Genomic DNA, 23,600 nt, shown 5'->3' on the forward strand with positions numbered 1-23,600 from the left:
AGCACCCAGGCCTAGAGTTCAAGCCCCACGACCGACCAAAAAAAAAAAAGAGTCTCACGGACTTTCCTGCCCAGATTGGCTTTGAACCACCATCCTTAGATCTCAGCCTCCTGAGTAAGCTAGGATTACAGGCCTGAGCTATCAGTGCCCAGCTCAGCTTTTTAAAAAAATTTTTTTACATTAAGGGTGATGTACAGAGGGCTTCCAGCTATATAAGTAAGGTAAGGAGTACATTTCTTGTAAACATTGTTACCCCCTTCCTGGTTTTCTTCCACACACCCTTTTTTTTTTTTTAAATTAAATATAAGAGTCTTGTGGACTTTCCTGCCAGGGCTGGATTTGAACCTCGATTCTTAGATCTCAGCCTCCTGAGTAGTTCAGATTACAGGTGTGAGCCACCAGCCCTGGTTAGACTTAAATGGTGTTAGATTTAAATAGTGAATAAGTGCAGGAACTGAGGATCTGTTCATTTGACTGTACAGTATAACCTTGCCCCTGTTGAGTCAGAATCCACCAACTCATCTCCCTGATTTTCTTCTGGCTGCCCACCTGTCTCCCTTCGGTACAGACTAGCATGTTTTCTACTCTTTCACAGGTTTCCTCCTTGTTCAGCCCCTTGTAGCTGTAATTTCTCATTCACCTCTCTTCCTTCGAGTTTTCCAGATTAAGCTCTGTATTCAAAGTTCATTTACTAGTCTGTGCCAAGGAAAATGCTTAGGCTATAACATTTGCTAGTCTTCCACAGACCATGTCTATCCCCGTTATGTTAACATGATTAATGTGAAGTGCTACGAGGCTGTTTTCTTGGTCATCAAGTGTAGCTGTGCTTTCAGATGAGGAAGCAAGCTGACTGTGTTAAAAGTTTATCCTAGTTAATTAGTGACGGGGTTGGGCAGACCCTTCTCTCAGTATTCCTTGTGACACATGCTACCAGTTTCCTCTTTGGATGGAAAATGCATTGTAATATGACTTACACAGAACAGCAGCTTTGCGCTCTCGCACTTCTGGGTGTGTTGGTGACAACCCACTGTTCCTGTTTGCAGTTTAATGCCCTGAAGATTCCTGTACCCGAAGATAAATACACGGCCTTGGTGGATGCTGAAGAAAAGGAAGATGTAAGTTGTTGATGCTCTTATTTATTATGGAGTTTTCTTTTTTTTTCTCTTTTTTCTTTTTTGGTCAGTCCTGGGGCCTGAACTCAGGGCCTGGACACTCCCTCAGCTCTTCAACTCAAGGCTAGCACTCTACCACTTAAGCCACAGCGCCACTTCCAGCCTTTTCTGCTTATGTGGTACTGAGGAATCGAACCCAGGGCCTCCTTCACGCTACCACTGAGCCACCTTCCCAGCCGTACTATGGAATTTCCTTAATAATCATGCTCTGGCTAGGCGCCAGTGGCTCACGCTTATAATCCTAGCTTCTCAGTAGGTTGAGATTTGGAATTGTGGTTCAAAGCCAGTAGTAAAGTCCCCTTGGGACTCTTTATTTCCAGTTAATCATCAGAAAACCGGAAGTGGGGGCTGGGAAGGTGGCTCAGTGGTAGAGCGCTTGCCTTGCATGCACGAGGCCCTGGGTTCGATTCCTCAGCACCACATAAGCAGAAAAAGCAGGAAGTGGCGCTGTGGCTCAAGTGGTAGAGTGCTACCCTTGAGCTGAAGAGCTGAGGGACAGGGCCCAGGCCCAGAGTTCAGGCCCCACGACCAGACCCAAAAAAAAAAAAAGTACCTATGATTCTGTTTCACAAATCTGTAGAAAACACACTTAATATGTAGTGACAGAGGTTTATATTAGTAGTTGCTTGTGGACAGAAGGGGAGATGATAAATATATTGGTTCTTTTTTTTTTTTTTTTGGTCATGGGGCTTGAACTCTGGGCCTGGGCACTGTCCCTCAGCTCTTCAGCTCCAGGCATGTGCTCTACCACCGGAGCCACTGTGTCACTTCTGGTTTTCTGGTGGTTAATTGGAAATAAGAGTCTCACAGACTTTCCTGCCTGGGCTGGCTTTGAACTGTGATCCTCAGATCTCAGCCTCCTGAGTAGTTAGGATGATAGGCGTGAGCCACTGGTGCTCAGCTATATTTGTTCTTTTGAATAAAGTAGTGGCTTCATATATGTTGAGTGGTGTCATTTAAATGTGCATGGATATGTCAGTTGTACCTCAATAAAGTTGTTCAAAGCAACTATAAGGAGTTGTCATTAGGTAGAAGTTTTGTCCATGTTGTGTTCAAGTAACCCTGAAAGCCAGGAAGGCTGGTGCTGAAACCTAGGTGGTTGCACCAGAGAGAAGTGTGGCTGGATGGCTGGGTGCTTGTCCTAACTCAGTCCTGATTGTGAGTGCTTGGCCTGCCAGATTGGGAGCTCTATTAGGCTTTGGGAAAGGGCAGGCCCCTTCGAGCCGCAGCCTTAGCAGCAGGATACAACTTGGTTTCTGACAGCATTTCTCTCTTCTCTTAAAGGTGAAACACTGTGCTGAGTTTGTGTCTCAGTCAAGGGTCAGGATCCAGGAGTATGAGAAACAGGTGAGGTGGCACTGCGGGCGGTGGGGGCTGGGCACCCTCCCCCTCTCACCGCACGCACGCAGCCTTCGCCTGCGGCTCTTGATTTGCATCTCCATCTCCTGCCTTCCCTTAACTAAACACATTTCTGCTCTTTCTAGCTGGAAAAATTGAGAAACATGATTCCTTTTGAGCAGATGACCATAGAGGACTTGAATGAAGTCTTCCCAGAAACCAAATTGGACACGAAGAAGTACCCCTACTGGCCCCACCAGCCAATCGAGAATTTATAAAATCAAGTCTGGGAGGAAGCTCTGAGGGTCCTCACATGGCAAACTCTGGATGTTGAAAAATAAACATAATTACATAGTCTCCATGAGCTGTCTTTGTGGTTGAGATGGTCAGACCTCTCCTTCGACGTGGTCTCACGGAGGTGGGAGTCTGTTAAGTGGAAGGGTGAGCAGAGGGTGTGTGATGAGCTGGTGGCTAAGGATCAGCATTCCCAAGAGCGCATGACCAAAGCCTCGAACGTCCAGGAAGGACCTGGGGCCCGAGACCAGGTATTTCACTGAGATAGGAAAAAGGAATTTTGTCTGCTGAGGCCCTTAACTCTTGCTTTACTTTACAACTACTTCATCCAAGGAAGTGCCCACCCCCACACTGCTTTGTGAGCCATAACATCCCGTCCCAACTGCAGGCCAGCAAAAGGGACTGGCTTTCCTCTCTTTCAACTTTTCAGAGCACAAGGAAACCTTGTGACAAAGTTAACAGTTGACAGCCATTTACATCTGAGCAGAAAATTGTTTTTGTTTTTTTTTTGTCAGTCATGCGGCTTGAACTCTGGGCGTAGGCGCTGTTCTTCCACTCTACTGCTTGAGCCACAGCGCCACTTGCAGTTTTCTAGTGGTTTATTGGAGATAAGAGTCTCATGGACTTCACTGCCTGGGCCAATTTTGAACTGTGATCTTCAATCTCAGCCTCCTGAGTAGCTAGAAAATTGTTTTCATTCCACTAATTCACTTTAGTAGGCATTTTACAAATCCTTAATTCCTGCTAGGTTAAATTCCTACTAAAAGAGTGATGCATGCCTGTAGTCTCTGCTCCTCCTAGAGGCTAGTGGGGAGGGATTATGGCTTGAGACCATTCTGGGCAACAGCAAGGCCCTGTCTCAACAGTAACTTCCTACTGCAGTATTGCACTTTTAGAACTCATGAATAAGGCGGCAGCACTGCAGCCTCGACTTCCAGTACTTGGGAGGCAGAGGCAGAGGAGCTCTCAAACCTGAGTTTGGGAGCAGTTTGAGCAGAGACTTCAAGGGTTTAAACTCTTGGTCGGTTATGGGGCTTGAACTCGGCTTCAGCGCTGTCCCTCAGTGCTCTACCACTTGAGCCACACTGACACTTCTGGTTTTCTGGTGGTTAATTGGAGATGAGTCTCACCACTTTCCTACCCCGGCTGGCTTTGAACCTTGATCCTTAGGTCTCAGCCTTCTTCTGAGTAGCTAGGATGACAGGCGTGAGCCACCAGCATCTGGTGACTTCAGTTATTGTATGTATAAACTGGATTGTAATGAGTATCAAGTGAGAGAAGCTAGGAAATTGGAGATATGTAAGCACAACCATCTAACGTAAATCCTGTTGGGAACATCACATGCACAAGGGTGGCATGTACAGATCACAACCCGTGTTCCTGCAACACGGCCATCTGCACTGGCTGACTTGGGTAAGTCTGTTCTGTCTTCTGGAATAGAAAGCTGATGAGAGCTGAGAGTGTGGGGCCCTCCCTCCGGTGGGGGAAGAGGTGCTGGCTAATGATGAGGGCAAGCCGGGCACTGGTGGCTCACACCTGTCATCCTAGCTACTCAGGAGGCTGAGATCTGAGAATCGCGGTTCAAAGCCAGCCCGGGCAGGAGAGACCGTGAGACTCCTATCTCCAATAAACCACCAGAAAACTGGAAGTGGCGCTGTAGCTCAAGTGGTAGAGTGCTCGCCTTGAGCTGAAGAGCTGAGGGACAGCGCCCAGGCCCAGAGTTCAAGCCCCACGACCGACCAAAAAAAAAAAAAGATGGAGGGCAGTCAGGAGACAAGATCTATTCTAGGAGAAGTGCTGTGAGTCCCAGAATCATCAAGAGCTGTTCAGTGGTGACTATGTTTTTAATGTCTGAAACAGAACAAAAGTCCTATGCACGCCTGCCTCGGGATAGCAGAGTCCCCCAGCCATCTGGCTGAAGCTCTAGGAATTCAGATAACAGCCAGGCAGAAACCTTGGAAATTTGGGGGGGAAAAACCTTCAACTTACTGATCATCAAAGATCACCATGGGGGGCTGGGAAGGTAGCTCAGTGGTAGAGCGCTTGCCTTGCATGCATGAGGCCCTGGGTTCAATTCCTCAGCACCACGCCGGAAGTGGCGCTGTGGCTCAGGTGGTAGAGTGCTAGCCTTGAGCTGAAGAGCTGAGGGACAGCGCCCAGGCCCAGAGTTCAGGCCCCATGACTGGACCCAAAAACAACAAAGATCACCATGGTGGCTCCTGTGTTAGTGCTGTCATACCAGAAGACGGGGGTGGGGGGGGAGGGTTGCCCTGAAGGTGTGACTTAAGTGGTAGAGCACCTGCCTCACAGGCCCACAGTGGAACAGGCTTGTCATCTCAGCGACACCAGGAAGCATAAAGAGGAGGATCACAGTCCAGCTCCATCTGGCCAAAAAAATCAAGAACCTATCTCAAAAATGACAATAGTAAAAATGGCTCAAGGTGCAGCTAGGTGCCTACCAGGTGCAAAGCCCTGAGTTCAAACCAGGACTTCCCTTTCCTCCAAAAGAAAGAGAGAGACAGAGACAGAGAGAGATTGAAGAGATCCAACATTGAGATACTGCATATAGGCCTTATTTAGATTTTCATTTGTACCAATTACCCAGGAGAAAATATCTTTGAGATATTTCAATGTGGACTAAGTACTAGAGCATACTTGAACTCAGGGCTTGGGTGCTGTCCCTGAGCTTTTTTGCTTAAGGCTGGTGCTCTACTGCTTGAGCCACATCTTCATTTCTGACTTTTGGTGATTAACTGAAGGTAAGAATCTCACAGACTTTCCTGCCTGGACTGTCTTCAAACAATAATCCTCAGATGTCAGTCTTCTAAGTAGCTTGCATTACAGGCGTGAGCCACTACTGGCATACTCATTTTGAGGAGTGTATTAATGGCTTTGCAGAGTCTGGGTATATAGTTCAGTGGTATTTGCCAGGCATGAGCAGAATGAAAGAGCTTTATAAACAGTACTGGGGTTTGGATTCAGGGTCTTGTTGCTTTGCTTCTTAGGAAAGTAATCTGCAATTTGATCCAAGTCTTTTTTTTTTATTTCTCAGTGTCTTGTACTTCATGCCCTGACCACCTGGCACCTCCTGAGTAGCAGGGTTAGGGGTGTACCATTATGCCTAGCTCCAACCCAGAGGCTCATACATGCAATGCATTAAGCTTTCTAAAGTTTGCCAGAAAAAAAAGATACAGAAGATGAAAGGTAGGTTAGGTTGCAAGTTTGTATCTTAAGCATGAGACCAGCCTGAGCTACACTTTGATGGACTCCATAGCAAGACCATACTACAAATAAAATCCTAAAACATTTTAGTATACAATACACAGCATACATATATGTTCCTTTTTTTTGGTCAGTTGTGGGGCTTGAACTCTGGGCCTGGGCACTGTCCCTTGGATCTTCAGGTCAAGGCTAGGGCTCTAGAGCTTGAGCCACAGCGCCACTTCTGGCTTTTTCTGCTTATGTGATGCTGAGGAATCAAACCCAGGGCTTCATGCGTGCAAGGCAAGCACTCTACCACTGAGCCACCTTCCCAGCCCCAATACACAGTATATTAGATCATAGAAAAAAGAATAATCGAAATACTGAAAAAAAGTCGAGTCGAGTAAATGAGTACTGTAGTGTCATACATTATTAAAAAAAAAAAAACTGGAAAAGACTGGACAGGAGGCTGAGATCTAAGGATACATGTTCACAACCAGCTGAGCAGGAAAGTCCTTTAGCCTCTTATCTCCAATTAATCACCAAAAAGCCAGAAACGGAACTGTGGCATAAGTGGTCAAGTGCTGGTCCTGAGCAAAAAGAGCTCAGAGATAATGCCCAGGCTCTGCATTCAAGCCCCGGGACAATACCAAAAAGGCAAACAAAACACAAAACAACAACAACAAAAACCTAGGACTGAGATCCGTGGAGCAGAACAATGCTCGTAAGTAATGGATAATCCCAGTAGCATTTTGAGTCATTGGAAAAGTCATTAGTCTGTTTAAATATTTACAGCACCATGAAGATACCTTAAGTTACATAAAAATATATCCTGGTTAGATTTAAGTGTTAAATCTAGTGTGGGTGAGTTGAAGCTGTTTTCCTAACATAACAGAAATATGTTTTGGAAGTAAAATACATGGGGCAGTGTGGGAGCTGGCGGGAAGATCCAGCTTCCTTCCCACTTCCTTCCAGCTTTGCGCCCCGCTCTCCGGAGCCAGCCGGGCAGCACGGAGCTCACGACCTCAACGTCTCCCGGGTGGGTCCCCTGGATGCCGCCGTGACACTTCTGTTCACGCTGGGATCATTTCCTGGGCATGCTGGCACGGGCTGGGCACGCCAGGACTTGGGAAGACGAAGCAGGAGAATCTGGGGATTGAAGATCAAGTCTGGACTCGATAACGAGATCGAGTCTCGAAAAAAAAACAACAAACAAAAACAACACACACAATCTAAAAAACACAAAAAGCTCACTGCACGCACCCCAGATGGGACTCGAACCCACAATCCCTGGCTTAGGAGGCCAGTGCCTTATCCATTAGGCCACTGGGGCTTCACGCAAAAAGCGCCACCTCCGATGCCTCTTAAATTGTGACGCCGTGGGCTGCGTGATGACATCACGTCCGGCTGTGATCAGAAACAAAACCAATCACACGGAAGGGAGGAGACGCCGGATGGTGTCCGCGGACCAGGGGAGTCCCTGGCTCAGCGGTGCGGCGGCTCTGGTGTCTCTCAAAGCAAGTATCAAAAGTGGAATTCTGTTGTAGGATTGTAATGGGTGAGATTAAAACATTCCGACCACGAAGGGACTCGAACCCTCAATCTTCTGATCCGAAGTCAGACGCCTTATCCATTAGGCCACGCGGTCCACTCTCTGGCTGCCTTTGCCAGGCACTATTAGTTGGTCCACAAGCCATTACTTGCGGCCTCAGGGCACACAGGCGACTGGTCGCGGCTTGTGGTTTGCTCTGCCGCGTTGGCTTACTCCGTCCGCCGCCGCCGCGCCTCCGCACCGGGACGCTGCGTGCGGGGATCGCCCCGGGCGCTCGGGCAGGGCGTGGGCTAGCGGCTAGGGCATTTGGCTGCGAATCAGGAAGCCGTGGGTTCAAGTCTCTTCTGCGAGGTGCAGAGGTGCAGCGCCCCGCCCCACGCGATGCGTGTCACTGCGCCGCAGTCGGCGCTGTGCGGGGTTCCACGGGCGGCGCCCGCGGGCTCGACCTCCACGACCTCTGCGCCGGGACCTTGGCCTGCCGCAGTGTCTGAACACGTGTTTGCACACGCGCTATCACGGAACACGTGGATGCAGCTTTTTGTCGCGCCCCAGTGGCCTAATGGATAAGGCACTGGCCTCCTAAGCCAGGGATTGTGGGTTCGAGTCCCACCTGGGGTGGTGCCCTCATTTGCAGCCTTTCAAATGAGTTTTGGTGGCAGGACTTGGCTTATGGAAGGGCGGTGGCCACGCAGTTCCCCTACTTGGCCTTGCTTTTGGCTGGGGAGGGAAATCTTTCTTCCCACGTCGGTACTGGGACTCTCCTTCAGGTCGGAGTGCAGTAGGAGGCTAAGGTGGACCGACACGTCGTTTGGTAAAAGAAATGCCCTTACCCCAGGTGGGACTCGAACCCACAATCCCTGGCTTAGGAGGCCAGTGCCTTATCCATTAGGCCACTGGGGCTCACAGCACGTGCTAGTTGCCCCTATGCCTCTAATGGACGGCGCTTCCAGGACGGTGACCTTGTAGCGTCTTCAGGAGCAGAGAGCTGGGCCAGCACCAGACTCCAGCCCAGTCCCAGTACACAAGGGAGCTGGGGGCCGCGCTGGGCCCGCGCTGGGGCTGCCCGAGACCGGGCTGGGGCCGCGCTGGAGGCTGCGCTGGGGTCGCGCTGGGCCTCGCTGGGGCCGCGCTAGGCTGGGGCCTCGCTGGGGGCCGCGCTGGGGCCGTCCGAGGCCGCGCTGGGCCGCGCTGGGGGCCGCCCGAGGCCGCGCTGGGGCCGCGCTGGGGCCGTCCGAGGCCACGCTGGGACCCGCGCTGAGCCGCCAGGACATCTGCACCAGGGATGCACGTTCCTACTGCGCTGGGTTTGTTGTGTCATCTATAGTCAAACCCGTGGGAGGGGGGAACCCCACAAAGAGGAAAAATACCCTATCAGGGTAACCCAAGAATTTTAGGCTGAAGATGAACAAATAAGAATCATACCCCTGAAAGGAAAACACGGACAGTCGTCCCCCACAGGTCCTGTTACGCCTGTCTGTTCTGTATGTATGCAGCAGGCAAAGGGGTACTTCACCCTAGTCTTGCTTTCCTGTTGGAGCAGAATACCCTGCCTTAGGCAAGTGATAAACATAGAGTCCATTTATCTGTTTATTTATTTATTTAAAATCCTGTTTAAGAATGACAAACAGGGGCTGGGAAGGTGACCCAGTGGTAGAGTGCTTGTCTTGCATGCATGAGACCCTGGGTTCGATTCCTCAGCACTACATAAGCAGAAGCCGGAAGTGGTGCTGTGGCTCAAGTGGTAGAGCACTAGCCTTGAGCTGAAGAGCTGAAGGACAGCGCCCAGGCCCAGAGTTCAAGCCCAGGACCCTCAAAAAAAAAAAAAGAAAAAGAAAAAGACAATGCCTTTGAAATCTAACAAGCAGTAGTAACTACAGGTCTTACAATGGCTGTACCACTATTGGGAGGCAGAGACAGGAGGATCAGGAATTTGAGACCAGCTAGGACAACTTTAGGGAGACCCTATCCAAACACACACACACACACACTACAAACAACAGGGTTGGGAAGTGTGACTCAAGTGGTAGAGGGCAAGCACTAGACCTTGGATTCCAGCCTCCACCAAAAAAGACTTGATTCTCCGTGTGTACCTATGCACACGTCTTTGAGCCACTTCCGTTGAGACAGGGCATTCCTGAAGTAGTTTTGCGTCTTCTTGAGTATCAGCTTAGTGGAATTGTAGTTGTCTTTGTCACTCAGTCCTGAGTCTTTGAGACCTGTCATGTTCATTCTTTTGAACCTGCTTGGCGGAGTGGGGGGGGGGGGCGCACATGCTACTCAGGGCCTTATACTCTCACTTGGTATTTTTTGTTCAAGCTGGTGCTCTACCACTTCAGCCACACCTCCTCCACTTTCTACCCCCCCCTTTTTTTTGCTAGTTAATTGGAGAGAAGAGTCTCATTCATGGCCTCTTCTGCCCAGGTTGGCTTCAAGATCCTCAGATCTCAGCCTCCTAAGTAGCTAGGATTACAGGTGTGAGCCACTGGTGTGTGTCTGTTTCCCCCACTCTCCCCTCCTGTGCATTTCCTGCTTTCCCAGGGGCCTTCACAAATCACAAGTGTCTTCTAAGTCTCCTCTGCTTTCCTTCCTTCCTCCCTGAGTGCTGGCTTGCCTTGTCTGTGTTCCCAATACCCCTCCTTCTTCACCTCACTCCTGGCCACACATCTAGCTCCTGTAGGCCAGGAGGGTTCATGCAACCATGCTTGGCTGGGGCTACCTACCCCCAACCCCCAGCTCCCATTCTTCCCAGGCCAATGTTGTCCCCAGGTTCCTGGAACACCTGGCATTTCCTCTCCACCTGCCCCTGGGGTCCCTGCCTGCTCACACCCTGGCTGGGCAGCAGCTCCAGTAGGGGTGAGGGGTCTTGGCTGGAACCTCTGGGTTCCAGTGAATTGAGCTAGAAACCAAGGCTATGATTCTCTGGAGATGAGCAGGAGTCTCTTATTTAAGCCCCTGTAATAACGACAGGGTAGCCACTTCCCAGAGGGTCCCAGCTGGGGTGGGGGGGCAGGAGATGGATGTAATTTGCACTCACCATCCCAGCCCCAGGCAGGTCTAGGAGTGACCCCCCCTCCCCGGCTCACCCCCCTCTGTACCTTGAGTACTGGTTTCTCCAAGAAACACTTTTACCTAGCTTCCCTTCTACGGAGCCGTGTCTTCTATACCACCTTGCCTCTGCCCGCCTCACCTCTGCCCATCCAGCTGCCGTTGTCACCCTGCCTCTGTCTTTTGAGACCTTTCTTGGGTTACATAAGTAGAATAGAAATCCATTTTTTCCCCATTTTTTGGCCAGTCCTGGGGCTTGAGCTCAGGGCCTGGGCACTGTCAATGAGCTGCTTTTGCTCAAGGCTAGCACTCTAAAACTGGACCCACAGCACAATAATTAATAATAAAGTAGGACAATTATAAAGGTACGTTGTAATGAAGTCATTTAAAAATTATGAATTAAGCCAGGCTCACACTTATAATCTCAGTTACTTAGTAGGCTGAGATCTGAGGATGGCAGTTTAAAACCAGCCTGGTCAGGAAAGTCCATGAGACTTTTATCTCAAGTAAACCACCAGAAAACCAGAAGTGGAGCTGTGGCTCAAGTAGTAGAGCACTACAGTGCCCAGGCCCTGAGTTCAAGCCCCAGGAATGGCAAAAAAAAAGACAACAAAAATAAAAGAACAAGAAAACTAGATTGATTCCTGTAGTCCTGAGAAGATGCCACTCTGACTGAGGTGATTCTGATTGTTCTGTTCGAGTTTATGACGATGGAAGGGAGATGGGATGTTGGCAAGGTTTGTTCAGGGCGTATGCTGGTTAGAAATCTTTTTTTTTTTTTGGGTCTGGTCGTGGGGCCTGAACTCTGGGCCTGGGTGCTGTCCCTCAGCTCTTCAGCTCAAGGCTAGCACTCTACCACTTGAGCCATAGCGCCACTTCCGGCTTTTTTCTTTTTTTGCTTATGTGGTCCTGGGAATCAAACCCAGGGCTTCATGCATGCTAGGCAAGCACTCTACCACTGAGCCACCTTCCCAATGTACCCCCCTACCCCCGTCCTTTTCTGGGGGTTTGAACTCAGTGTCTCTCACCAGCTCTGCCTCCTGAGCCACACCCCAAGCTCAGCTTTTCATTGTCACCTGCTAGAATATCCAAGGATGACTTCCTCTGTTCCCTGCCATCCTCCCCCTCATCCAGTGTGTCACACACCCAGCATCACTAAGTTAAAGAACGTTGCACATCCCGCATATGACCCTCAACCCCCTGCTCATCTATATGATGCCAAACAATGTTTCTCTGGTATCTGGCCTGGCCTGCAGGGAGGCATGTATCTGCTCACACCTGGTTCATTAGTGCACATCTGATACATCATGACGTGGTATTTGTCAAATGGGAGAACTTGATCTGACAGTATAGAACATTCTAAGAACTGCCAAGTAACCTTCTGTCATGCTAGCCTCTGTGTTCATCCTCAAACAGAGGACTGTAAAAATCTTCCCAGCCCTGCCTTTGAAGTCTACACCTCACACAGCTCCTCATGCATGCTGCTTCGTCCTTCAAATACTCTATGCCTCCTGTTTGTTTTATTTTTGGGTACCAGTCCTGGGGCTTGAACTCAGGGCCTGGGCACTGTCCCTGAGCATTTTGCTCAAGGCTAGCACTCTAAAACTGGACCCACAGCACTACTTCTAGCTTTTTCTGTGTATGTAGTACTGAGGAATCGAACCCAGGGCTTCATGTATGCTAGGCAAGCAATCTACCACTAAGCCACACTCCCAGCCCAAGGCTTTATACTCTACTCTTGCTTAGCATTTTCCCTCAAAAGTGATGCTCTATTACTTAAGCTACAGTTCTACTTCTGACTTTTTACTGGTTATTTGGACTTAAGAGTCTATTGGATTTATCTTCCCAGGCTGGCTATGAACTGTGATCCTCAGATCTTAGTTTCCTGAGTAGCTAGGATTATAGTGAGCCACCAGTGTCCAGCTTCTCTATTAAAACCTAACCTCCTACTGGGCGCCGGTGGCTCACACCTGCAATCCTAGCTACTCAGGAGGCTGAGATCCAAGAATCGTATGAAGCCAGCCTGGGCATGAAAATCCATGAGACCCTTTATCTCCAATAAACTATTCAGAAAAAGCCAGAAGTGGAGCTGTGGTTCAAGTGGTAGAGTGCTAGTCTTGAGCAAAAGCAGCTCAGGGGAAATGCCCAGGCCCAGAGTTCAAGTCCCATGAAGGGCCAAAAAAAAACCCCAAACCTAACCACCTTCCCTTGGATCTGAGGTCTTCGCACTGCCTCTCCCTTACCCCTTAGTCAAACCCTCAGCCCCCATGCAGGACTGTTTTCCTCGGCACCTGCAGACAGCTGTTTCCTGTTCCGTGCTCACACTGTCTTGTGTTCACACTGTCTGTCCTCTTCAGACGCCATGTCCTACTCCCTCCCTGATTAAAACGCACACCTTTCCCAAAGCTCAGCCGAAATGGCTGCTTACTCGCTTCAGCCCTCAAGGACAGAGCCAGAACCCTCTGCCCTGCGCCATGCTATGAGGTTGGTGCCCAGGCGGATCTATCTCATTGAGAGAAAAAATAAGAATTCGGCTCTGAGGCATTCTGAATGGGGAGTGGAGCCCAGCAAGCTGGGGAGTTTACTGGGGCCAACAATGTTGGGGGACGGGAAGAACAATGACACTGCCTAGGGACCACGGATGGTGCTTGTACGGAGTCAGTGCACAATCATTCGCCACAGACAAATGAAACAGAGCCATCTTCTTTGTGGTGTTACTGCGACGTCCCAAGCACTGGTCTTTACTGCTGCGGGTGATGTCAATCCACATCTACCCTCCTGCTTGTCTTTATGGCGGAACTGATTCTCTTTTGTCTCAGCCTTTCCCGATTCATGTTTTCTATCCTAGAAACAAAAACACTGCAGTGAGGCCCAGATGTCCAATCAGTGCTTTTCAGAGTGGAGAGAGGAGCTGGAAGCCGAGCAGCCCCACACCTGCAGGTGCCAGAGGCGCACCTCAGCTGGGTCAAAGTCCTCACCCCCCCCCACTCCCACCCCACCCCCCCACGCTGGGAGCTCTCAGGCTCCACCCTGCCTCCTCTCACCAGTGCAACCTTTGGCCGCACAGACCAGTTCATGGAAGCCTAGGGCACTGTCTGATACCTAATTCTCTGGATTTGAGCATCTTCTCTGGATGGCTCCTTGGGTGTCTGGCTGGCCTCAGCGATCATATCTCGAATTTTCTGTAGGCAGTCTGCTAGATTGCGGAATTGAAAGCGGCTGCTTTCAGAGGTGACTATCAACTCTCCTGCTCGGTTGATCTTATTTTTATGCTGCAGAGAACAAACATAACAATGGGTCCTGCAGGGGCAGGCTTAGCCCTCCCTTCCCTGCCCCCCCCCCCCGTGGCACCAGGAGGAAGATGGGGAGAAGAGTACCCTGACAGCGATCTTCTGCCGCACGGGCTCTGCCATCCAGTCAGCAGATGCCAAGTGGAACCTGACCTCTGCCTTGGAATTCACTGTGGATGAAGGGAGAACAGGGCACACATAGATCACAAGGCTCTTAGGAAGGCCAGTGCCCAGGGGACTCCGACCACACACACTGAATCCTGTAGCAACCAGCCCCAGCACAGGCCTGCAAAGCTAGTGGGCTAAGACAAAAGAGATCCTGGGAACCCAATGTACAGCGCTCATGTACAGTTCTACTGTGGTCCCAAAAAGAAAAGGAGGAGTGTCCCATAAGGAAGGGAACCAGCAGGCACCAGTGACGCACACCTGTAATCCCAGCTACTGAGGAGGCTGAGATCTGAGGATCATGGTTCAAAGACAGCCTGTGCAGAAAAGTCCATGAGCTTCTTATCACCAATTAACCACCAGAAAACCTGAAGTGGAGCTGTGGCTCAAGTGGTAGAGTGCTAACACTGCATACAAAAGCTCAGGGACAGCACTCAGGCCCAGATTCAAGCCCCAATACTGGCACAAAAAAAAAAAGTAAAACAAAACAAAAAGAATGCAGGAAACCTGTTCCTGGACCAGGCTAGCAGCTCACACTGAGTTCTCTTTGTTCAGCTTCACAAGCCAGTCTAGCAACCCACAGCAGAGAGCCTACGGTCAGACCACACTCAGAAGAACAGAGAGGATTATTCTAAGCTGGTGGCGTGTAAGCTGCTGCTGAAAAATCCCTTTATTTCACCGGCATGCATGCACAGTGCTCCCTCCTCAAGCCCATCCCCTAATTGAGTTTTAAAGCAAAAGAACACACCAAGGTGCTGTACCTTTGTTAACGTTCTGACCCCCGGGCCCGCTGCTCCGACAGTAAGATATGGTCAGGCGGTCTGTAAAACGGAGGAACACACACACAAATGACTATCACACACGAAAATACACAGACTGTGAACCCACCGTCAGTCCAGCTGCCCCACCACACAGCCCTCCCTTCTAGCCACACACAGTCAAACACAGATTGAGGCTGGAGGTGTGGCTCTAGGGGCAGAGCACCTGCCCAGCAAGCAAAAAGTTCTGGATTTAAATTCTAGTACCAAGCCAGGTGCCAGTGGCACTAGCTATTCAGGAGGCTGAGATCTGGGGCTTCAGATTTGAAGCCACCTGGGCAGAAAAGTCCATGAGACTCCAAATAACCAGCAAGAATCCAAGTAGTAGTGTGGCTCAAGTGGTAGAGCGCCAGCCTTGAGTGAAAATGCTCAGGGACTGTGCCCAGGCACCAAGTTCAAGTTGGATTGGAGGCAGAGTTCAAGTAGTAGAACACTAGCTACAAGCAGAAAACGCTGAATGAGAGCATAAGGCCCTGAGTTCAAGCCCTAGTACCAATACACACACACACACACACACACACACACACGAACAAAAGACAGAGAGAGAGAAAGCAAGCAAGCTCACTCTTCAATTGTGTGGTAACCTGTATAGTTGTACATGAGTAGCTACACAGCCATTTACTTTTTACCCAGAAACCATTTCTTTCTTTTTTATTTTTGGTCGGTCGTGGGGTCTGAACTCTGGGCCTGGGCGCTGTCCCTAAGCTCTTCAGCTCAAGGCTAGCGCTTTACCACTTGAGTCATAGTGCTACTTCTGGCTTTTTTTTCTTTTTGCTTATGTGGTGCTGGGGAATCGAACCCAGGGCCTCATGCATGCAAGGCAAGCACTCTACCACTGAGCCACCTTCCCAGCCCCATCAAACCATTTCTTTTCCTTAAGTGGGCAAGGGATTTTGGAAGGAATAAGTGAGAGATGGAGGGGGGCACTCTACCACTTAGCTATACCTCTAGCCTCTCTTTTTTTTTCAGTCTGAGACCAGGACTCAAACTCAGTAACCGACACTTTCGCTCATTGGCAAGTGCTCTACCAACTGAGCCACGTCTCCACCCTGTCTGCTATTTTAATGAAAGCCAAATTACTTACCTAGAGGGATGTCATTGATGGCTTGTTTCAAATCACCCTGGAATGTAATGTACACAGTGTCAAAGAAGTATTACCTACTGGGTGACCCCCTAACTGGTCCAGAGCAACAAAAGAAGTAGTTTTAAAACTGTAATTCTCTCAAATGAAATAATGAGCATTTTCAAGTGTCCAACAAAGTCATCAGATCAGAGTGACAGAAGCAGTATCTGCTGATTCCAGAAATACCCCCTTAGAAACACTCCTCTGAGGGCTGGGACTGTGGCTTAGCTTAGCATGCTTACCTAGCATGCATGAAGCCCTGGGTTCAATTCCTTGGTACCACGTAAGCAGAAAAAGCCAGAAGTTAGCATTGTGGCTCAACTGGCAGAGTACTAGCCTTGAGCAAAAGCAGCTCAGGGACAGAGCCCAGGTACTGAGTTCAAGACCTAGGACTGGCAAAACAAAACAAAAAACCCAAAACTCCGCTCCTCTAGGAAACAGAATTCACATCTGCAGCTGTCCCTGACTGAGTGGACATAAGCTCTTGGGAGGCACGGCCAGAGACCTGTACACATGCATCTGTATGTAGCTGCAGAACAGAGCCAACATCCACTGTCACCCTTGAGCCTCAAGCCTGGTCACCTCTACTCCCGGCTCCTTTGGGTGTCACAGGAGGCTCCCAGGTGAGGTTACCTACCTTGACTGGGACTGGGACTTCTGCCCTGCAGGCTCCTGTCAAACTGCCTTAGGACTTATCTATCATGTGTTTCTCCCCAAGCTCTTTGTCCTCTTCAGCCTTAAATCCTTGAGGCCCAGCACAATCACTACCCTCTCCAAGGCTTTTCTGGCCCTCTAAGCACAAAGCATCTTTGTCTGGACACCCTCTGGCTGCCAACATCCAAGCCCAAACATTCCTTCTGGCTGCCTGCATCCCTTTTGTCTTAGAATGACTGAGGAAAGCTGGGTGCTAGTGGCTCACAACTGTAATCTTGGCTACTCAGGAAGCTGAGAGCTGAGGATCATGGTTCAAAGCCAGCCTGGGCAGAAAAGTCCCCATGAGACTCTTATCTCCAAATAACCATTCAAAAACTGCAAGGGCAGCAGTGGCTCAAAGTGGTAGAACACTAGCCTTGAGCAAAAGAGCTCCACAGGGCCCAAGCCCTGAATTCAAGCCCCATGACTGAACAACAACAACAACAAAAAGAATGACTGAGGGAAGATATCTCCCTATGTCTTCCTTAGAATCTGTGCGTGCGTGCGTGGGCATGTGCTGGGGCTTAAGCCAAGGGTCTCATGAAGTTTGTTCACAGCTGATGCTCTACTACTTCAGCCATCCTTTAGGTCTGGCATTTTGCTGTGTAATTGGAAATAGAGTCTAGCAGACTTTTCTGCCTGGTCTGGCTTCAAACCATGATCCTCCAGATTTCAGCTAGGATTGCAGGCATAATCCTGGCCTTTGTAATCTTAAATACTGGTGTCTGCCTGAAATCCTTTCTTTTTTTTCTTTTTTTTGGTCCGGTCGTGGGGTCTGAACTCTGGGCCTGGGCGCTGTCCCTCAGCTCTTCAGCTCAAGGCTAGCGCTCTACCACTTGAGCCAAAGCACCACTTCCGGGTTTTTTCTTTTTGCTTATGTGGTGCTGAGGAATCGAACCCAGGGCCTCATGCATGCAAGGCAAGCGCTGTACCACTGAGCCACCTTCCCAGCCCTGCCTGAAATCCTTTCTCTGTTCATATTTCCATGATGAAAATATCATCTGTGGGCTGGGAATGTGGCTTAGTGGTAGAATGCTTGCCTAGCATGCATGAAGCCCTGGGTTCAATTCCTCAGGACCACATAAACAGAAAAAAGCTGGAAGTGGCACTGTGGCTCAAATGGTAGAGTACTATAGCCTTGAGCAAATGAAGTTCAGGGACAGTGCCCAGGCCCTCAGTTCAGGCCCCAAGATTGGCAAAAAAAAAAAAAAAAAAATGTCATCTGTGTTGGTGACTGACTACTTGCTGGCTCAAACCTCACAACTTCAGTTCCATATGTAAAGTCACTTCTGAGATGCTAATGTACTTTCACACCTCACTGTCACTGGGGACTGCCCTGTCCCATACACACAGAGGCTAGAATCTGATCAATTTAGAGTACTCCTCCTGTTTTCACCCTGTTTGTCCTCTCTGCCTATGCTATTATTATGATGATGATTATCATTATTATTTTGCTAGCCCTGGGGCTTGAGTTCAGGGCTTGGGCACTGTCACTGAGCTTCTTTTGCTCAAGGCTAGCACTCTACCACTTGAGCCACAGCACCACTTTTGGCTTTTTCTCTGTTATGTGGTGCTGAGGAATGGAACCCAGGGCTTCATGCATGCTAGGCAAGCACTCTACCAACTAGGCCACACTCCCAGCCTTCTGGCTGCATTATTACAACCTCCTAATTTATCTTGTGATGGCCATCCTCTGTGAGTGGCCAGACTCTATGAAAGATTCTTGTAAAACTGGGTTCTAACATTCCATTCTCTACCTCAGCTCTCCAAAAGGTCTCTACTGCATTCAGAGGAAAGGTTAACGGCCAGAAGACGCTTTCCCCAACTACCCTTCTCCTATGTAGCTTCACTCTAGACTTGCCCTGATCAGCCATACCTGTCCAGCATGCTACTGCCTTGAGAGTTTATGTGCTGCTCACATGTGGCTGAAATCTGTATTTCTCTATGTCTGTTTATCTGTGTCTATACATATATGTGAAGGGATTATGAAAACCTGAATACAGGGACTGCCTTGGGAGCATAAACACACCTGGGATGTTCACCTCCCCCATGTTCTCACAGCTCATTGATTTGTTTCTTCTACTGTTACTTAAATGCCAACTCTTCGTAGGCCCTATCCTACTTTAAAGGGCAACTCTATCTCTAGCATTCCTCCTTCCTTTTGGTCTTAATTAATTAATTTTGTGCCAGTACTGAGGCTTGAATTTAGGGTCTGGTCACTGTCCTGGAGCTTTTTCCCCCGCTCAAGGGTAGCTCTCTGGCGCTTGATCCACAGCTCCACTTCTGGTTTTTGAATGATTAATTGGAGATGAGTCTTACGGGGGCTTTTCTGACCTGTCTGGCTTCGAACCACGGACCTTCGGATCTCAGTCTCAGTAAGGATTACAGGGGTGAGTCACCGGTACCAGGCAGCCTCTACCTTTATTGTCCATCGTGGCGGGCCAGAATGCCTCTGGGGGTAAGAATGTGGGCCTGACGACCAGAAACAAACGCGGAAAAGCTACAGGCCTCGAAAGAAGTCCATCTAACCAAGTTTCCCAACGCGCCCACCGCTCTAGCCACCGGAGACCAGGCCACAGCCCCGCAGTCCCAGCGCTGCAGTCCCAGCCCCGCCCCCTGGTTGCCAGGACGACAAGCCCCTCCCCGCCTCCACGTCACGTTATGCGCGGAGGCCTTCACGTGACTCCATGCCCGGCCAATGGAACCCCGTCTGCATGACGTCGTCCTTTCCAGCTCACCGGGACCCTCCAGGCGGTGTCGGAACCCTTGGAGTCGGGGTAGAGTTTGTCCAGGCTGTAGATGCTCTGGAACTCGGTGCCGTCTACCTGCTTGTGCAGAGCCCGGCGGGGACAGCGTGCGGGCGGCGGGAACAGCCAAGTTCCGGCTCGTGGCAGGCCCCAGCGCAGGCACCTGGCGGCCGCCATGTTGGAATCTCAAGCGACTTCCGGTGTGCACGTCCTTCTGCGGTCTGCGCGCTCGCGCTGCGCTGGACACTTCGGTTCCGTCCTGCTTCTGGGGTTGCGTCCCGCTTCCGAGTCTCCTGTCCTGGAGGCGGCAGGCTGGGCGCCCCGTAATACTCCCGGGTCAGCTGTTCCTGGGGAGGCCTGGTTGGCACCCGGAAGACTCCCAGACAGCGAGTTTCCCGAAGAGCCAGCCAGTAAAAGGAACCCTGGGTCAGCTTGGTGGTGCACGCCTGTAATCTCAGCACTCAGCGGGCCGCGCCTCAGTGGGCTACGCTGGGAGACCTTTAAGATAAAACCCTGGATTCCTTGCCCCTAGAAATACTTCTTTTCTCAATGTGTTCAGCCTCCTCTTGGATCCTTCAATATCCAAGTGAAAACTATCATTAGTGTAATCTTCCCCTGTGGCCCAATCTTATTTTTTGAACTTGATTGCCTGCCTTCTAGCTACCCATCATCCGATCTTACTTTTCTAATTTAAGTTTCTGTCTCTTAGGCAGAATGTGAGCCCTAGGAGAGAGCCTCCCTGCCTAGCAACAGGAGCATAGCACCTCCGTAGCACTCCACAAATACTGAGCAAGGTCGAGGAAAGACTGAGACAAGCTGCCCTGGGGTGAATAGAGCAGCTGGCAAAGCTCCCCTCACCTGCGGCTGTAGGAAAACATCCAGAATGGAGGTCCTTTTGTGGTGATGTGTATTTGAGAGTTGAGTTTAGATACAGATGAAAGGATTTTGGATCTTTCCAAAAGGCAGCCAGCCTATCAGCACATCTTTGCAGGTCTGTAGGGCATGTTAGAAAGGAAGGTCACAGAGGAAAGTATTTCCATAGCGTTGACAACATTCCCCCCACCCACCCCCCAGCTTCCAGGATTAGGAAGGTGATTTCTTCTAGCCAGGAAGTAAAGGGGAGCCTGGAGAAGTAGGTACAGAGGGCCATAGTTAGATCTTTGTTTGTATATGGGGAGAGGGGGTACTAAGACTTGAACTCAGGGCTTTTCACTCAGCTTTAGCTTCCCCTGCTCCAAGGCAGGTGCTGTACCACTTAAGCCACACACTCAGGTCTAGCTTTTGGCTAGTTAATTGGAGACCAGAGTCTCGGGCTTTCCTGCACAGGCTGGCTTTGAAATAGGATTCTCTTGCAAGGTGCCAGTGGCTCACGCCTGTAATCCTAGCTACTCAGGAGGCTGAGATCTGAGGAATACAGTTCAAAGCCAGCCCAGGTAGGAAAGTCCTTGAGACTCTTATCTCCAATTAACCACCAGAAAACTGGAAGTGGTGCTGTGGCTCAAGTGGCAGAGCGCTAGCCTTGAGCTGAAGAGCTGAGGGACCGTGCCCAGCCCAGAGTTAAAGCCCCACAACTGACAAAAAGAAAAAGAAAAGCATCCTCAGATCTCAGCCTCCTGAGTAGCTAGAATTATAAGTATGAGCCACTGGCACCCAACCTGCAAAGCAACCCCTCCCCATCTTTTTTTTTTTTTTAATAGCTCTGCTAAAGCATGAACTCCTGAACTGAGAAGCTCTTCATTCTGAAAAGGTTCCAAGTAGAGCCAGCAGTTTGAAAACAAGCTAAACCCAAAGTTCCTTTACACGGTGCTGAGGGAAAACAGAACTCAATAAATGTAGTCATTAGTAGTAATGCTTGTGGTAGTTTTCTTCATGAAGAGTGCTATTTTTAGGGGCAAAAAGCATAATTACCTACAAAAATAAGCCCCTGGGATAGTTTAAGTATTCCCTGGGGATGCTGGCTGATTGAAACCGGAGATTATCATTGAAGGGAGCCTTTACTATCTCTGCATCATTGAGGAGATAAACCAATTTCCAGGCACTGACATTGTAAACTCCAACCAGGGAGGAATGGCAATTGACATATTCTTTTGGAGCTGTAGGCTGCAATGAAACTCTCCTGGGTCCTTCTTTGTCTGACTTAGTCCCACGGTCCCAGAGGGAACAGAGTTGTCTCCATGGTGACTGGAATGAGCTGCTCAGGAGAGCAAAGCCAGTCTCTCACTCAGGTCTGGGACTCAAGATTAGAAATAAGAAACTCAGAGATGGAATCATCGTGGCTCCCAGGCTGCGATCCAGCCTGTGCTTGTGCCGCACAGCCTCAGGAAAAGGAAGCTGTAGGTTTCCATGGCCTCAAATAAACACAGCCTGCTCAGGCCATCTGGTGGCCTGGATTCTGGAAGAGGTGGGGGTAGAGGAGAGAATGAGACAAGCTGCCCTCGGATGGAGAATAGAGCAGCTGGCAAGCACCCCTCACCTGCTGCTGTAGGAAAACATCCAGAATGGAGGCCCTTCTGGGAGAACCAGGCCTGAGAGAAGCCACCTGTACCCCTAGAAAGGCCGACACTGAAGACTGGCGTCACTTTTGTCCTTCCCCTCCTCAGTCCCTTCACAGGTTGAGATAGTGCTTCAGGAGGGGGACATTCATGGCAAGAGAAGAAAGAGGAGAAAAGGACAAAGAATCATCGATGGCAAGCATGGTGGTGCATGCCTGTAATCCCAGAACTCAGGAGGCTAAGGCAGGAGGATTGTTAATTTGAGGCCAGCCTGGGCTACCTATTGTTTTTGTTTTGTCAGTTGTGGAGCTTGAACTCAGAGGCCTGGGCAATGTTTCTCAATTTTTCTGTTCAACTCTAGGGCCTTACTGCTTTGAGCCACAGCCCATTTCCAGTTTTCTGATGATTAACTGGAGATAAGAGACTCACGGACTTTCCTGCCTAGGCTGGCTTTGAACTATAATCCTCAGATCGCAGCCTCCTGAGTAGCTGGGATTACAGGCTTGAACCACCAGCACTCATCGTGGGCTACCTACTGAGATTCTTCTTCAAAAACCAAATCATCAAGCCATTCCTGGTAGCTGATGGGCTCACAGATACCATTCCCCACGTGTGTGTGTGTGTGTGTTGGTCCTGACGCTAGAACTCAGGGCCTGGGTGCTGTCCCTGAGGTTTTCCTCAAGGCTGGTGCTCTACCACTTGAGCCACAACTCCACTTGTGACCCTTTTTTTTTTTAATCACTTTATTGCAGGTAAGAATTTCACAGACTTTCCTGCCTGGGCTGGCTTTGATCTGTGATCCTGAGATCTCAGCCTTCTTGGTAGTTAAGATTACAGGCACAAGTCACTAAGAGTCCAGCTAGAAATTTTCTTTTTCTTCCAGATACTTGATGAATGTTAGCTTTTCCTGAAGCTCTGGGGTGGGAAATCCAGTCTTGACCAGCTCTATGCACAGTGCATTTCCTGCTTCCTGAAGGCACGTGGCAGGTCTGTGGCAGGAGTGCACAACTTCACCTCCTTGCTAGTAACTGCTTTCTTTCCCCCTCCTCCTGTCTGTCCTGTCCCCTGAAGACAGTCACTCGGTGGGGCTCTTGGGAGTGGGGAGGTGCCAGCTCCATCCAGTAAGGAGGCTACAGGGAGTGAATATCCACTACCTAAGGCCCCAGTAGTGAACAGAAGGGAGAGGGTAGTTTTAGAGTTGAGGGAGAATGCTGAGTTCTCGAGGCTCTCTCCTGTTATCTTAGCTACTCAGGAGGCTGAGATCTGAGGATCAAGGTTCAAAGCCAGCTCAGGTAGAACAATCTCCAATTAACTGGCAAAAAAACAGAAGTGGAGATATGGCTCTAGTCGCAGAGCACCAGCTTTAAGCAAGCAACAAACAACAGCAACAAACCGCTTAAGCAAGAGTACAAAGCCCTGAGTTCAGGCCCCCAGTGCCTCCAAAAATGATTTAACGCCAGTATACCTGTGCTGAACATACGTGCCCTGGCTGATGTAGAACCACTCTCCAATTTCCCCATCACCTCATCTTCTATTTTGGTTTAATTTTAACTGATTTGGGGGCATGATCCCCCCCACACCAAAGTAGATGCTCCAATGGAATGGGGGCTCTGTCCAGTAAGTTGGAGACTTTTTGCAGAGCTCGCTTAGAACTGTACAGATGCTCCTGG

At 49.7% G+C, this 23,600-nt stretch overlaps 1 protein-coding gene and 4 non-coding genes across 7 annotated transcripts; 1 reads left to right on the top strand and 4 right to left on the bottom strand.

Annotated features, from left to right (window-relative positions):
- Positions 1-7,265: 7,265 nt before the first annotated feature.
- Positions 7,266-7,338, bottom strand: Trnar-ccu. Its single transcript has one exon. It is a non-coding gene; the product is annotated as a tRNA-Arg (tRNA).
- A 242-nt stretch (positions 7,339-7,580) lies between these two features.
- On the bottom strand, positions 7,581-7,653 carry Trnar-ucg. The gene has a single exon. It is a non-coding gene; the product is annotated as a tRNA-Arg (tRNA).
- A 449-nt stretch (positions 7,654-8,102) lies between these two features.
- Positions 8,103-8,175, top strand: Trnar-ccu. The gene has a single exon. It is a non-coding gene; the product is annotated as a tRNA-Arg (tRNA).
- Positions 8,176-8,384: 209 nt separating this feature from the next.
- On the bottom strand, positions 8,385-8,457 carry Trnar-ccu. The gene has a single exon. It is a non-coding gene; the product is annotated as a tRNA-Arg (tRNA).
- A 4,692-nt stretch (positions 8,458-13,149) lies between these two features.
- Positions 13,150-19,615, bottom strand: Ict1 (immature colon carcinoma transcript 1). 3 transcript variants are annotated; one of them, XM_013037751.1, is made up of 6 exons: positions 19,430-19,615; positions 15,960-15,996; positions 14,819-14,878; positions 13,980-14,062; positions 13,705-13,874; positions 13,150-13,441 (listed from the first exon to the last, which is right to left on the bottom strand). In XM_013037751.1, exons 1-6 carry the CDS (start codon positions 19,613-19,615, stop codon positions 13,261-13,263), a joined length of 717 nt encoding a protein of 238 aa, XP_012893205.1. In that variant the 3' UTR covers positions 13,150-13,260. The 3 variants fall into 3 exon arrangements, with proteins under 3 accessions (XP_012893205.1, XP_012893204.1, XP_012893203.1); XM_013037750.1 differs by having other exon boundaries at positions 13,277-13,446; positions 19,517-19,615; XM_013037749.1 differs by having other exon boundaries at positions 13,277-13,446.
- Between the last annotated feature and the right edge of the window lie 3,985 nt (positions 19,616-23,600).

This window comes from Dipodomys ordii, unplaced genomic scaffold, assembly GCF_000151885.1.
Source record: "Dipodomys ordii isolate 6190 unplaced genomic scaffold, Dord_2.0 Scaffold7, whole genome shotgun sequence".
Classification (NCBI taxonomy): domain Eukaryota; kingdom Metazoa; phylum Chordata; class Mammalia; order Rodentia; family Heteromyidae; genus Dipodomys; species Dipodomys ordii.

Excerpts from the sequence above, each read along its gene's own strand:
- Ict1 (XM_013037751.1), bottom strand. The coding sequence starts at position 19,615 with ATGGCGGCCGCCAGGTGCCTGCGCTGGGGCCTGCCACGAGCCGGAACT. Across the intron at positions 15,997-19,429 it reads ACACCGCCTGGAGGGTCCCG|GGTGATTTGAAACAAGCCAT; the intron begins GTGAGCTGGAAA and ends ATTACATTCCAG. Across the intron at positions 14,063-14,818 it reads GGGTCAGAACGTTAACAAAG|TGAATTCCAAGGCAGAGGTC; the intron begins GTACAGCACCTT and ends CTTCATCCACAG.